A 14,244-nucleotide genomic window follows, 5' to 3' on the forward strand; every position below is an offset into this window, starting at 1 on the left:
CTTTCTACATCCTCAGCCAACATGCCAGCGCCGATCTTGAACTGTCAGAAATGCAAGACACCCATCACCGTCGATGCATCACTGCAACATCTCAATCCGGCGTCCTTTAAACTTCTCGCTGATGCGGCTCCAGTGTTGGAGCCGAAACCGCCGGAAGGCGCTCGATCAGCTGCTGCCAGGGAGAGGGAGCAGCTTTACAATGAAGTGTCCCAGCATGCTGGACCGCCGATTCACAAAAGCAATGTTGCGGTGCGCAGAACTCCCAGCGGAAGGATCAATCCCGACATGTCATTCATTATGCTATCTGGATCTCACATGGCAGCTCCAGAGAACGCCAAATCAGTACCACGCAAGAAGAGTGTCTCGAAGAAGGCAGACGCAGGAAACGTGGATGAAGTTGGACTACTATCACAGGAAATGGAGACGACCATGCGTTTGTTTGAAGTCCTGTCTTCTCGGTCAGACATAGACCACCCAGTCTGCTCCGAGTGTACAGAACTGCTTTTGGAAAGTCTGCAGAAGCGACAGGGCGATGTGACTCGCGAGCGAGATGCATACGTTGGGTTTCTCAAGAAAGCTCAACAAGATATGCCGACAGAGGAGGAAAAACTCAAGACCAAGCGAGACCTGGATGTCGCTCAGCAGCGAGAAAAGGAGGCTCTACAAGAGCTGGAGGCGTTGGAAGCAGAGAAAGCACGCATGGAGGCTGAGATTGCAGCGCTCGATACCGAGGCGGAAGATCTTGACGACGAAGAAGAGCAGTTCTGGCGTGAACGCAATGCTTTCACAGCCGAACTGACGGCTATTCAAGAAGAACGCGACAGCCTGCAGGCTCAGCTGGCAAATGACAACAAAGTTCTCGAAGCACTGCAACGCACGAACGTTTACAACGACACATTCTGCATCGGCCACGATGGTACATTCGGCACTATCAACGGACTACGACTGGGAAGAACGCCCGATCAATCGGTAGATTGGCCTGAGATCAACGCCGCCTGGGGTCAGACTCTTCTGCTATTGACCGTGGTCATTGAGAAGCTGGGTCTCCGTCTGAAGGGATACGAGCTCGTTCCTGTTGGATCTACATCGAAGGTCGTCAAGGTGGAGTATTCTCAAGCAGCTTCTACCAACGATGGCAAGCCGAAGAAAACAATCTTCGAGTTGTACAGCAGTGGTGACCTGCCCTTGGGACTGAGCTTTCTGCATCGCAACTTCGACAACGCCATGGTGGCATTTCTTGACTGTCTCCGGCAGGTCGGTGATCATGTCGAACGAACCACTCCCGGATCCGGCGCGACTGGGTTGAAAATGCCTTATGCGATCGCGAAAGACAAGATTGGAGATGTCAGCATCAAGCTCGGCAATTTCGGGCAAGAGGAGCAATGGACGAAGGCTTGCAAATACACATTGACGTGTTGCAAATTCCTACTGGCGCATGCAAGTCACATCACCGACGGGGCTGATCCAAAGAATGCTCGATGATGATTTTGAGATGTTTCAGCAGCCATCAAAATTGAGCGGCCGGCGCGTGGAGTGGTGCACCTCGCAGCTTTAGCACTGCCAAAGTCTCAGCAGTATCCTGGTCGAGTGGCTCTAATCCGGCTCGAACAACGACTCCACTTCTCGGCTCGATCTCGAAAGTCTCTCCCGAGATATCGCTATCGAGACACTGCTCGAATGCCGCCACGACGTCAGCTATAGGCACCAGTAGCTTACGTTCCTCCATGATGTCGTAGAAAGCGGCCGTCGATATGGACGTTTTGACGACCCCGGGACATATGGCGTTCAAGGAGATCTGTTCGACGGGAAGATGGTGTCCAAACGAGCGTACAAATCCGACAACGCCGTGCTTGGCCGCCGTGTAAATGGGCAGCGCTGATGCAGTCAGTTTCCTTGAAGGTGGCAAATTAGTTCCTGGAGTACTGACTCGGGACGCAGTAGAATCCGCATATCGAAGCTGCAAGAGCGACTGTACAATCTCTCGATCAGCCTCAAGCATCACAGAACGTTCATTGCTCGAGATGGCTTACTCTTTCCTCTAAAACCATCGATACTGGGTTCTTGCCTTCTCATCTGCTGAATTGCGAGCGCAGCCGTGTACAAAGCGCCGTTCAGATCTACGTCGAGTGCCGCGAGATCTGGTTTCGCGAAATCCGTGCCCCGTGGATCATTGGGGATCCATGTCCGCTCTCCGATTCCAGCTATGCCGAAAACGTAGTCGACACGACCGCCAAACTCTACGAGTACTTCCTTGAATGCTGAAACTTGAGAATCCCAGTTTGCGATGTCCGCAGATACGGCTATTGCTTGACCACCTGGAAGACTTTCGGCCACGCACTGGGCGGCGGAAAGGTTCAGGTCGACGATGGCGACACGCACGCTGGGTTGTTGTTAATTTGCTGCAGAGTACAAAGAACAGGAACCGGATCGCACCCTCTCTTTGCGAGCATTTCGGCTACTGCGCGGCCAATGCCGCTGGCGCCACCTGTAGATGGTCAGAAAGGTGCGACAAACCATTACAGAAAAGAGAATGAGATACCGGTGACGAAAGCCGTTTTGGTTGCCATAGCTGAAGTTCCGACTGGAGAAATGGACCAAAGGCCACAGCAAATCGCAGAACGTGGTCGCGCTGGTCAGGACTTCTGCTCATCATTGGCGCCCTTCGAAGCTTGAGGGGTTGTGCGAGACCCCGCTGGAGAGCTCACGATATCCGAGGAGCTGTTTGGCGTACCTCGCCAATCCGCATTATCTTCCAGTGATTTTGGAAATGAGACAGTCAGTCGACTGCTCTATTCTCAAATATCATTCGTGCTGCTTCAAACGTGAAGGAAGTCTGACTGACGGGAAGAGACTTCCGCATTGCCATGGATGGTGCTTGACATACGACCAGCAAACAGCAGTCATTCCCACCTTACGTCGGATAGCACTCCTGCCTCGTCTGCTCTGACATGCAGAAGAGAATGCCGGGAAAAGCATCAGTCAAGTGGCGTCCAGGTCGAGCCACGACGGAGTCCATCATATCTACGCCGATGCATGGCAGCGGATGTGACCGAAGCATTGTGACATCTGGGGCATACCTCCGCCGACGGCGAACTGTTCTCATAGCAAGTCGCGGCCCTACGTGGGTCCTGGCAATCTGGTTGCAGCGGCGATGTATCCATACCTGTCCACCACAAGTCCAAATGCTTCGAGGAATGCACGACAAGAGATGACCAAGAGAGATGAGTTTTCACGTTGCGGCGCATGCGTGGCAGGAATAATGATACCAAGAACAAAGAGCAAGAGGGCACGCATTGCAATTTGTGCTCCAGCGGCCAGTGGGCAGTAGATTCACGACACGTGTGAATATGAAGGGTTGTGATTGGTCACAGTTGGCTGACCTTCCTCAGCTCTCCGGTCCACGAACTTCACTCCACAACCACCGACGCCGTTCCACGTCAAATGACGACGCTAAACCGACGCCGACTTCACCTCTCGCTGAACGACATGTCTTGCGACAGAACCTGGAGAGAATCGAGGCCGCTGACTGACAACGATCCGGAAGGACCTTCGACATCGCTCACCACACAGCGACAATCAATGTTGCAACAAGAAGTAGACCCACGAATGTTGTGTGGGTATCGCCTAGAAATATGGACCCGCCGAGAAATTGATCAGGCCTCAGCACGCTCATCATCAAGTGCCATGCCTTTCCTCCAAGATAGCCAAGTCGGTTCGATCTCATCGCGGGCATTGTCAGCTTTTCGTCTTGGTGATTCGTGTGCCTTGTGGACGCAGCGGCCACTGTGAGTGGAAGACGATGTCTCATGGCCGCAATGCTTGGATTCAAATGCCATCTAGCTGGTAAATATAAGGACGCGCCTCAGTGCCTGTCTGCTTCCTTTTCTCCTCAGTCCAATCCATCACCATCGCTTTTGCGACTCGTCTCTTTGATCAGCGATACTTGTATTGCATCGAGCCGTCGCAATGGCTGCCCTTCCTCAATTCACGTACATCTTTGCCTTCGGGTTGATCTTCGCTTTCCTCGACGCCTGGAATATCGGTAAGTCTCTGAAGGGTGCAAGGCTTGCGATGCCTGAGACCGTCTCGGCCTGTTGCAGGTTTAGATCTGTATCACTGTGTCGTCTGACCATCGCTGACGCCAATACCCTTTTGTGTACAGGCGCCAACGATGTCGCAAACTCTTTCGCTACCTCGGTGTCCTCCAGATCCCTGACCATGATCCAAGCCATGTGCATTGGTGCGGTTATGGAATTTGCTGGTGCTGTTCTCGCTGGGTAGACTGGAATCACAATTGCAACGCACGAACATGCGCTTACACTCATCGCACAGATCTCGTGTCGCCGGTACCATCAAGAACGATGTCATCGCCATCTCCGAGTACGAAAACGAGCCTAGCATGCTCATGTTGGGCATGCTTTGCGCCCTGGTCGGATCTTCCCTCTTCCTGACGTTCGCCACCAAGATTGGCCTTCCAGTGTCGACTACACACTGCATCAGTAAGAAGCGTCGCATCACTCGCGGTCACGCATGGACTGACATTCGACACAGTCGGCGGCATCATCGGCTTTGGCTTCGCTACTGTCGGTGCCAATGGTGTCGACTGGAGCTGGAACGGCGTCTCTCAGGTGTTCGCTGCATGGTTCATCGCGCCAGGTACGTTGTGGCGTTGAGATCATCTACGCCATGGCTAAACCTTTCGTGAACAGGTGTGGCCGCATGCTTCGGCGCCCTAATCTTCCTTTCCACCAAGTACGGCGTATTGCAGAGGAAGAATGCCCTGAAGTATGGCATGATCACTGTGCCATTTTACTTCGGTCTCACCAGTGGAATTTGTACCATGTTGATCGTCTGGAAGGGTGCTGCTTCGCTTGACCTCGACGACTGGGGCGTCGCCCCAACGGTTGGTCATTTTCCAGACTGGAATCTTCCGCGACATTGCTGACCTGTGGCTTCTTCCACCTAGGTCGGAACCATCTTCGCTGTTGGTGGCGGCGTCGGTGTACTCTCTATCATCTTCCTTCTACCGTACATTCACGTCAAGCTCAACCGGGAGGACTGGAAGCTCAAGTCCTGGGAGGTCATCCAGGGCCCCCTCCTCCTCCGTCGTCCCGATGCTGGGCCCATCCCGCCGGGTATGCGCCTGTTCCCTGACTACTACGAGGGCCACAAGACAAGGGAAGAGCTTGATGCAGCTGGTCGTGAAGTGGAGACACGCAGCGACGAGGAGAGCATGGAGCGCACCGCAGTCGACGCCGATGGAATCGCTAAGGAAGAGAAGATGCATTCGCTCTCGGAGCCTAACGCCGCGGTCAATCTGGTCTCTCCCGCGACCAACCCTGTTCCCATCCAGCGCAAGTGGTACGAACCCGTTGCCATCTGGCATAGACTTGGCTACTTCTTCTTCCGCGGTGTTTACGTAGACGTCGTCGGCGAGCAATCTGGCACTAAGGAGCCGAAGTTCCTGGAGCGTCTTCTGGTGGGTAAGAATCTTGCCGACAAGCATGCCCGCGTCGTGCACTATGATCAGAAGGTCGAACATCTCTACTCTTTCCTCCAAGTCTTGACCGCGGCAACTGCTTCGTTCACGCATGGAGCCAACGACGTTGCAAACGCTATGGGTCCCATGGCCGCCATCTACAACGTCTGGCGGACCAACACAACGGGCGAAGACTCTCCCGTCCCAATCTGGATTCTGATCTACGGAGGTGCTGCCATCTCCATCGGGTTGTGGACTTACGGTTACAACCTGATGCGCAACCTGGGCAACCGTATTACGCTACACTCGCCTGTTCGTGGTTTCTCCATGGAATTGGGAGCTGCTGTGACTGTTGTCTTTGCCACCCGTCTTGCTCTTCCTGTCTCCACGACTCAATGTATCATCGGAGTAAGTCGGGTGTTTCTGAGCTCTCGCGCGTGACTATCTGCTAACACGTCCTCATAGGCTACCGTTGGTGTCGGTCTCTGCTCCGGTGAGTGGAAAGCTATCAACTGGCGCATGGTCGCCTGGTCGTACTCTGGCTGGTTCATCACCCTCCCAATGACCGCGCTCATTTCCGGATCGATCATGGCTATCATCATCAACGCCCCTCGATGGGGTCTAACCGGCGCCGCCGTTGCCGCCTAGGTGAAGGCATGATATGTTGTGCAGACCTGCAAGAAAGCTTTGCTCATGAGAATCGTTTATGTAGTATATAAGATTTCGTCTCTTTTCTACGGCCCATATGCATGGACATGCTGGTAATGCCCTGGTAATGCCCTGGTGAAGTACCCGATGTGCCATGCCGAGCTACTAGAGCGTGGCGCATGACCAACGACTTCCAAAGTCGCTCAACTCATTCCCGACATGATGCGTTTCCGTCGAAGCTTCAAACTCTGAAGGATTCAACCTTGCTGGCCAAATAATTGTACGCGCTCTGGCGGAAGTCATCCTTTATGATTCCGTTCCCCAATGCTCCAATCTCCAACAATTGCGTGGTGCCATTGTTCCACTCCGGCCAATCGATGAGTGGCGCACTTGTGCCAAGTGCATTCGGGTCTTGTTCCGTCACAAAGGAAACATAGTAATTCTGGAAAGTCTTGGCCTGCTGATCGGTGGCAGCCATGCCGAATGCTTTGAGAATATCACTGGCATGGAAGGTGCCCAAGACGGGAGTTCCGTAAGCAAAGGTCGACAGGTAGCTGTGAGCCTTGACACCCTGCTTCGTGATGATGTCCAGGTACGCGCGGCGAGTGAGGGTGAAGGTTATGTCGCCCAGGATGGCGGCAATGCGCTTGAATTGTGGATAAATGCTGTTCAGTGGACCGGTGCGGAAGGGAGAGCCGGCGGGCTGGCCGATGAAAGGCTGGTCAGGGTAGTTAGCGGCGAGGCCTGTAACATCGGCGACAGCGTTGGGGTTGGCAGGGAAGTAGGAGGCAAAGTAATTGACGAGTTGCTGATTGGTGGTGATGTTGAATTGCACGAGGGAGAAAAGGGTGCCTTCGTCTTCTTGATCGCCGACGATGACCTGCAGACGTTAGATGTGCTGACAGATATTGTGTTATGGTGTAACATGACTTACAGGAACCTTGGCAAAGCGGCCTGCCTGGATTGCGACCTCGGGCGATTCAGGAAAGAAACTGCTGCTAGAGTCTGGACGCGGAAGGTATTCCAAGTTGAGCTGCGATGGTCAGTCCTGTGTAATGTACCTTGGATCAACGTCCACTCACTGATTGGTAGTCAAAAATGCCCGGTACCGAGGTCACAGCACGCTGAAAGTCCTGCTGGGAAAGCTTTCGAAGGCATGCGAGGGTATCGGCAGATCCAGAACATCTGGCTTTGGCAACTACGGTGTCGTACACAGCCTGAGCTTTGGGCGACTTGGAGTCGGTAGCAGGGATGATGGAGCCACTGTTCATGATCGCACCACGGAACAGCGCCTTTCCGTTGTAAGTGTTGTCGCCGCCGTTGATGATGGTCTGGTCCATGACCGAAATGGCTCCGGCGCTTTCGCCCCAGATAGTCACTTTCGAAGGATCTCCTCCGAACTGAGTTGCGTCAGATGCGGGATGAACGAATAGAGGAGCGGGTCGAACTCACAGCAGCGATGTTATCCGCGACCCATTCCATTCCCAGGCGTTGGTCACGCAGACCCAGGTTGGTGCCGCCTTCTGCAGCTAGCTCCTTGCCGTGCAAGAAGCCGTATCCCCCTAGTCTGTAGTTGACGGCGACGTAGATGATGGGTTGACCAAGCTCGATACTGGTCTTGATTATGTTGGTACCATCGTACATAGAACTCCATCCAGCAACGCTGCGAAGATGATACATCAGCTAAGTCTCAACTCAAGGACCACCGATACATACAAGCCGCCTCCATAGATCCAGTAAAGGACTGGAAGCTTGTCCGTGCTCTTGGTTCCCTTTGGTCGTTGAACAGTGATGGTAAGACAGTCCTGCAGTGATCAGCAATGGTCCATGGCTTTTCATGAGCCATCTCCTACCTCCTGCGAGTTGAGGACCTTCATCCCTAGCGGGCTGTTGAGCAGTTCTCCCACCACATCGCCAACAACACTCTGCGGAATCGCACTCTTGTCGATGTTGTCCACTTGAAAGGCAAATTGAGGACAAGCTGGAGCCTGTTTCGTCGCGGCAAAGGTGCCTCCAGGAAACGGAGCGGAATAGCTGCGGGGAGCACGAAGACGAAGATCTCCGACCGGTGGCTCTGCAAAGGGAATGCCTGAGAAGCTTTCGACATCGCCAGAAGTTCCAGTCACCACTCCGTTCTTGATAGTGGCCGATGGTGTCGTGGCTTGACGCTCCTCCAACGGAATGGCAAGGCCAACGCCTGCCAAAGCAAAGGCCAGAAACAATTTGCTATACATTCTGGCAGCAAATGGATTGAGAGTGGACGTGGATGATCCGTGTGGGTCGATGGCATGTTATATGTCGTGGCGCGTCTCCGCATGCCGCTGCCGAAAGGTTGGATGGTATCGTTTAAACTAAAATTGTTAAAGGGATCCTTCCAAATGCAAATTCATAGCAATCCAGTCTACCGGGCCCTACCTCGTATGTGAACTGCTTGCGATTGGCTGCATAGTTTAGCAACTAGACGGTTTCGTACGCTCCTCGTTTATTACTTTGTACCATTCGTACGCTCCGTACATCGACTGGCCCCGCTGTCATACATGTCGGGTGGCAGTGTGCCACATAATTGCAGGACGGCGCTTTGCATGACTCGAGATGACAGACTGATTCGTGTTGTGTGCACCACGCGGGAGGCACAACCCTGTCAGGTACACTGCACTTTTTGATGAGGGACGGCTCGATTCGGCAGCGATGCCGATGAGAGAGCAGCGACATCCATGAGTCCGAGGCCGAGGTCTGGTCGGAGAAAGGGACCACCTTTCTTTCAGATGAACACGCGGCGAAAGACGGGGTTTAAGCGGGGAACGACAAAGGCTCGGGCCGTGCCGTACGAGGAGAACGAGAGCGAGGCATTAAGACGTCTCACAGCAAGCCTCCCGTTGGCGAGAAACTGTTCCACACTCTTTGCCTTGACAGCCAACGACAGCTTCAGCGATCAGAGGACGGCGGAACCACTGCTTCCATCATATTAGGTTGACCCACCAGCCACCTCAAATTCCCGACCATGTTGATCCGCTCTGGCGAGACAGGCGGACGCGGCTCAGCCGTTCGAGCAGGAGCACAATGCTCCCTTTGTTGCCAACAGCCTCGTGGATCGACAAAGTTATTGTTCAAGCTATCTATGCCAGGCTCTTTGTACACTTCAACAATGCAAGAAAGAACGGATGAAACTCCTTTGCCCATTGATAAGCGCTGCCTTTGCTCCGTACATATACTACGATCTGCCGGGTCTGGCTTTGGTCAATCATCATCAGCCAACCTACTTTCACCCACCTTCACCCATCTTTCATTATGTCCATCTTTGCTGGAAACGTCACTTGCAGGCAAGTCACATCCAACACTGACAGTCTTTCACTCGCACAAGCCGGGGCAAACAGCCTCGTTCCAGCATGTACAAGATCGACCGTCATGGCAGAGGCAGAAGCTCTACTGAAAGATCTGAACAACATGACCGCTGTTAACATTGCTGCAGACTACCACGAGATTTGGGAGCGACGCTCTCACCGCATTCAGTCTGTCGTCAGACCCTTGGGTTCACGAGCGACGTACGACGAGACAAAGGCTCTCAGGGATGTTCAGCTCAAGCTGCTTGAGCACAAAACGCAGATCGTCGCTTTGTGCAAGCTTGACGACAATGAGGACGACGATGGACTCTTTGTTGCAGAACCAAGAATACCGGAGGCCATCAAAGTCGCATTCTTCGCAGCGGAACAGAACAAGTCTCGCCTGCACAGCCCTGCACGTTCAGCCCAAGGTACGTCTACATCGAAAGGCAGCTCCCTACGATCACACAGCTCGTCACCAAGGGCTGGTCAGACCGGCTCAGAAGTCGTGGCAAGGCTGCTCAAGCGGTACAACGATCGCAAAGGCGATCCAGCTAACAAGAGCGTGGTTGCCATCTGCCGAGGTCACCCGGACGACATTGCCTACGACAACCTTCTTGTTTGCCTCAGACGGAAGAACGCCCCTGAGCTGATCGAACGGATCAACTCATGTAGACCTCTGCACGAGCATCTTAACCTTGGTCAGGTGAAGCATCGCTACGATCTCGCGATCGCAAGAGTTTCATCTGACAGGGGGATGTCCGCGGCGGATCTGAAGGGATTGATCAGTCGTGTGAGGATGGCTAGACGGTTACCGCCGATCGAAGATGCTTTCGTCAGTGAGGCGACTATCATGAGGCGGGAGAGGGAGAGATCTGGTGCTCATGTCATGTATCGTGGTGGAATAGGTAAGTCTCCGAAGAACTCTTGAATCAGCTGGCCTGGTGATGCAGAGAACGCTATAGATGTGTGCAATGAATATTCTATCCTGAAAACGCTCCACGCTCTGTATCTTCAGTTTGTGAATGTGTGCCTCTTTGACAATTAGTCGGACTTCAATCCATGAGGTGTCATTGTTGTTGACCCTGGTGTGGGGCGCCAAGACTTTGAATTCTGCATCTATATACTTGACCTCACTCCTTCACACCCTCCACTCCATCCACTCCCTCCCGTTCATTCACTCAATCTCTTCGTATTTCACTCAAAAATTGCGGCGTATGTCCATCGTCTCAGCATACTCGCAGTCATATTCGATCTCAGCGCTTTTGTCCACGCTGGCGGAGGTCCCACTCTCATGCATCCGGCCCACCCTTGAGCTCGACGGGTAGGCGCATCGTTTCGTGATAAGATGGTGGGGAGCGAAAGAGCTGTACTTCGCGTGCTATAGCACGGGAGTGCGCGCAATGTCCGCTGTAAGTCCGCTTTGTTAGATCAGACGATGACTTGGCACAGATCAGCATGAGTGGTACAGAGACTTTGATGCCGTTGGATGATGGTCCAGCAGACCATCGTGTATGTAAGTCGAGCGTCGTGTCGAAAGATGAGTGCGTATTGCGTGGGGATGAAGTGCTCGGCGGTGGATATATTTGATGGTGGTACAGACGGGCATGTTACAGGGATGCCTCCCGCGCACGAAGATCTCCATCCCGCTCCGTTTGTCTCTGGGCGCTGTTCCTCTCCTTCTTCGTCTCTTCACCTCCTCCTCTTCCCAAGCTCTCATCTTGTCATCTCCTCTCCGGCAGTGCTGGTCGTCCACCACCCAAACAGTGCGGCATCGACACGCCACGGCCCACAATATGACCTCCGCCTACAATCTCATCCAGCGGATGCTCGACCATCTCCGTTTCGACATGACTCCGGACGAGCTCGAGCCGTACATTGCGCAGCTTGACCGCACGCCCCAAGAGGCCGAATTCGACCGCCAAATGCTTTCCGCCTTCGGCCCCGACCGGACACCAAATGTGGACGCAATGACCAAGCTTCGACGACGGCGTTCGGTGCGCCAAATGATGGATCGAGATCAAATCAGTCACAGCATACCTTGCCCAGGCTACGGTTATGCGTACGCAAAGTATCCGCATCAATCATCAGCGCCTCCACCAGGATGCCGAGAGACCTGCAAGATGTGCTCACGCTCGTTCCTGTGTGGTCTGAAAATGGTGAGCCGCTCTTACGTCGCTTGCTTGACGGACTCTGCAGCACAGGCGAAGCTGGACAGCCTGATGAGTGGCACCTTGGCGAACCTCGCGGAAGTCCGCATGAAGTTGAGTAAATTCGGCAACACAATTCTCCGAAGATGGTGAGCAACCCTCGTCCTCCGTTTCCGCTACTGAAGTCCTGACGCTGACTCGTCCCAGGCAGAAGATGTCACGTCCGCAGCGCGAAGTACTGTTGCTCAAGGCAAAGCCGAACATGTACCGCCAGTCCGGTGGCTATATCCGTGAAGCAGACAAGAGTTGGGCTCACGACATCCGGCATCGCGACCTGTATCTCCTCCCTTGGCTCAATGTGGAAGTCTTGGCCAAAGATGCTTCCCTGCTTCCGGCACTGATGCACTATCGCTCATCCTTCAGCCCCTGCGATTTCGCAGAGTTCGACCACCAACAGATCGACTACAGCTTCAGGCTGGACATGCTCGCACTGGAATACAATCCTCATTGCGTGACGATGCAGGGCCAGAATTTCGGCAAGCTGGTCCACTGGGACACTGATGCCTTTCACCGTGCCGATATGACCAGCTTTGCTCGAGCGCTGCTGACCTTCGACGCCCAACACACGCTGTCGACATTCCTAGCCAACGCAATCACTCTGATGATGAATCAGAGCAGTGGTCTGTGGCAGGAGAGCGGCCAGTCCAAGCTTCACAACCTCGTGCAGAACAGCGTGCTCTCGTCGAGCAAATTGATCACTGTAACCACATTTTCCGGCACCCCGTTCTCGGCACCGCCATCATTCGACATTGACAGTATCGTGGACGCACTCCTGGGTCGACTCCGAGCCGCCGAAGATGACCTGTGGCTCTTGCAAACGGACGCTGTAGTGGCGCACGATCACATCTCTCGCATGAATGGGTCTTTGGTGGACACCTTGCCCGAGAATGGCTCGACTGACACAAATGATGTGAAGCTTGTCCGGCGGATGATGCTTGCTGTCTCTATGGTTGAAGATTGGCAGTATGTCCTTGACGAAGCCACGATCTCGCAAGCCACGATCTCCGCTGGACGTAGCGATGTCAACTTGGGACAAGCGCTGCCGAAGGCATACGCTGACGCTCTTGCGATACTTGAATGGGTTCTGCAGAAGCATCTTGAGACTCTCGCTTCCAATGTTGGACTTCTCATGATTTCCTCCGGCGCCTTCAACAAGTTTGTGAGCTGGGCAGAGGTTTGTTCTAATCTCCTACCCTCCCACCGCCGGCTCATGGTTACTAACACAATATAGTCGGACCAATATGTCATCGGTGCAACCCACAAAGAGCTTCTGAAAGATCCGGTCTTTTTCCATTTGATTCACATTCGCACATACCACGAGGACAATTCGTTGCCCTTGTCTTTCCACATTCAACAGTTGGGGGAACATCTGGAGAAGGCAACCGCCAAGGACAGCGCTCGAATCGACAGCTTACTTTGGAACATCGTCGAGGATGTAGCAGTGGTGTATGATGCGCTTACCGCCGTGAGGCTTCATCGACCTCGCGCACCCATCCCAGCCGGTATGACGAGTCCACTAGGTGAGTAGACATTGAATTAGCGTGAACTGTCTGCAGGCTGACTGTTTGTTTTGCAGAGATGGTGAAGTCTTCAAGAGGTCCAAGTAGGCAAGACCAGCTCGTTGCTTATGAGTGGGCCGAGAAAACTGGATCGCAAGCGATGATCGACTTTGTGAAGCGCAACGTGCTTCAGATGAAGATCCACCTCACACACATCGCCGGACCACCGGAGTCTCATCCATACAACGACCTTAAGGATACCCTGAAGAAGTTCCTCAGCCTGCCGTGTCCTTCGGGGAAATCGACGATAGAGACGCTGATCGCTTTGGATCGTTCAAATTATGCTCTTCGCATGTTCTGGATCAATGTCGAGGAATGGAGATTCAGTCAGTTCGAGACGATGCCTAGCTCCGCCGAAGAGCTCGAGTATTACCAGGGCCGTATTTTCGATGGACTGATGCCATCGACTGGGCACCCCTGGCCTCTTGAGAGGCGCCGTTTGCTGGACGAGATTATGATCAAGGGTGAGAAAGTATTGTACTTCCAAAAGAGATCGCCGGCATCATGCTGACCTTTGCTAGAATGCGCGCACGCTCTACGTCAAGTCGACAAAGTCAGCCTTCCGGAAACTCCACCGCAGACGGTGTGGGGCGAGGGGAAAGCTTCGTCCGAACCTGTCGCAGCGCCCAAGAACAAGATCAGAGTTCGCGAGAGTACGTACGGCCACTCCAACGAGGCCGCCGAGCCCGAGATCGAAATCGAGAAGAAAGCCCAGGTGTGCATCAAAGTCGGACAGACGGCAATGATCGTCTTCACTCGCATGTTTAAGCCTGCGCCCGAGCAGGTGGAGACCAGATGGACCGACTTTGCATCAGCCATGGCAGATGCCGGATTCTCCATTCTACCCGGCGGAGGTTCTGCCGTCTCATTTCGCAAGGTCGCTACGCGGGAGACCATCGTCTTTCATCGGCCTCATCCGAGCCCGAACATCGCACCCATTGTGCTGAGGAAAATGGGGAAGAGATTGACCAAGTGGTTTCAGTATGGGCCGAAGACGTTTGTCGAGGAGAAAGGAGGAGAGTGATTGG

At 53.7% G+C, this 14,244-nt stretch overlaps 4 protein-coding genes across 4 annotated transcripts; 3 read left to right on the plus strand and 1 right to left on the minus strand.

Annotated features, from left to right (window-relative positions):
* Window positions 1–21: 21 nt before the first annotated feature.
* On the plus strand, window positions 22–1,482 carry MYCGRDRAFT_72630 (Beclin-like protein; the record flags this gene model as incomplete). The annotated part of the gene is made up of 1 exon (XM_003852329.1): window positions 22–1,482. The coding sequence occupies one exon, from the start codon at window positions 22–24 to the stop codon at window positions 1,480–1,482; it is 1,461 nt and encodes a 486-aa protein (XP_003852377.1).
* Window positions 1,483–3,966: 2,484 nt separating this feature from the next.
* Window positions 3,967–6,127, plus strand: MYCGRDRAFT_42292 (uncharacterized protein; the record flags this gene model as incomplete). The annotated part of the gene is made up of 7 exons (XM_003852330.1): window positions 3,967–4,042; window positions 4,163–4,277; window positions 4,333–4,499; window positions 4,552–4,656; window positions 4,710–4,903; window positions 4,967–5,887; window positions 5,945–6,127. 7 exons carry the CDS (start codon window positions 3,967–3,969, stop codon window positions 6,125–6,127), a joined length of 1,761 nt encoding a protein of 586 aa, XP_003852378.1.
* Window positions 6,128–6,368: 241 nt separating this feature from the next.
* On the minus strand, window positions 6,369–8,363 carry MYCGRDRAFT_72632 (lipase precursor-like protein; the record flags this gene model as incomplete). Its single annotated transcript, XM_003852385.1, has 6 exons — window positions 6,369–7,007; window positions 7,062–7,160; window positions 7,210–7,527; window positions 7,580–7,790; window positions 7,844–7,932; window positions 7,981–8,363. Coding segments are annotated over 6 exons (1,739 nt in total), but the record flags the coding sequence as incomplete, so codon positions are not given.
* Window positions 8,364–9,415: 1,052 nt separating this feature from the next.
* MYCGRDRAFT_93550 (uncharacterized protein) lies at window positions 9,416–14,240 on the plus strand (the record flags this gene model as incomplete). The annotated part of the gene is made up of 8 exons (XM_003852331.1): window positions 9,416–10,355; window positions 10,681–10,771; window positions 10,878–10,963; window positions 11,215–11,746; window positions 11,805–12,831; window positions 12,889–13,177; window positions 13,234–13,680; window positions 13,738–14,240. The coding sequence occupies 8 exons, from the start codon at window positions 9,416–9,418 to the stop codon at window positions 14,238–14,240; spliced, it is 3,915 nt and encodes a 1,304-aa protein (XP_003852379.1).
* Between the last annotated feature and the right edge of the window lie 4 nt (window positions 14,241–14,244).

This window comes from Zymoseptoria tritici, chromosome 5 (assembly GCF_000219625.1).
Source record: "Zymoseptoria tritici IPO323 chromosome 5, whole genome shotgun sequence".
NCBI lineage: Eukaryota > Fungi > Ascomycota > Dothideomycetes > Mycosphaerellales > Mycosphaerellaceae > Zymoseptoria > Zymoseptoria tritici.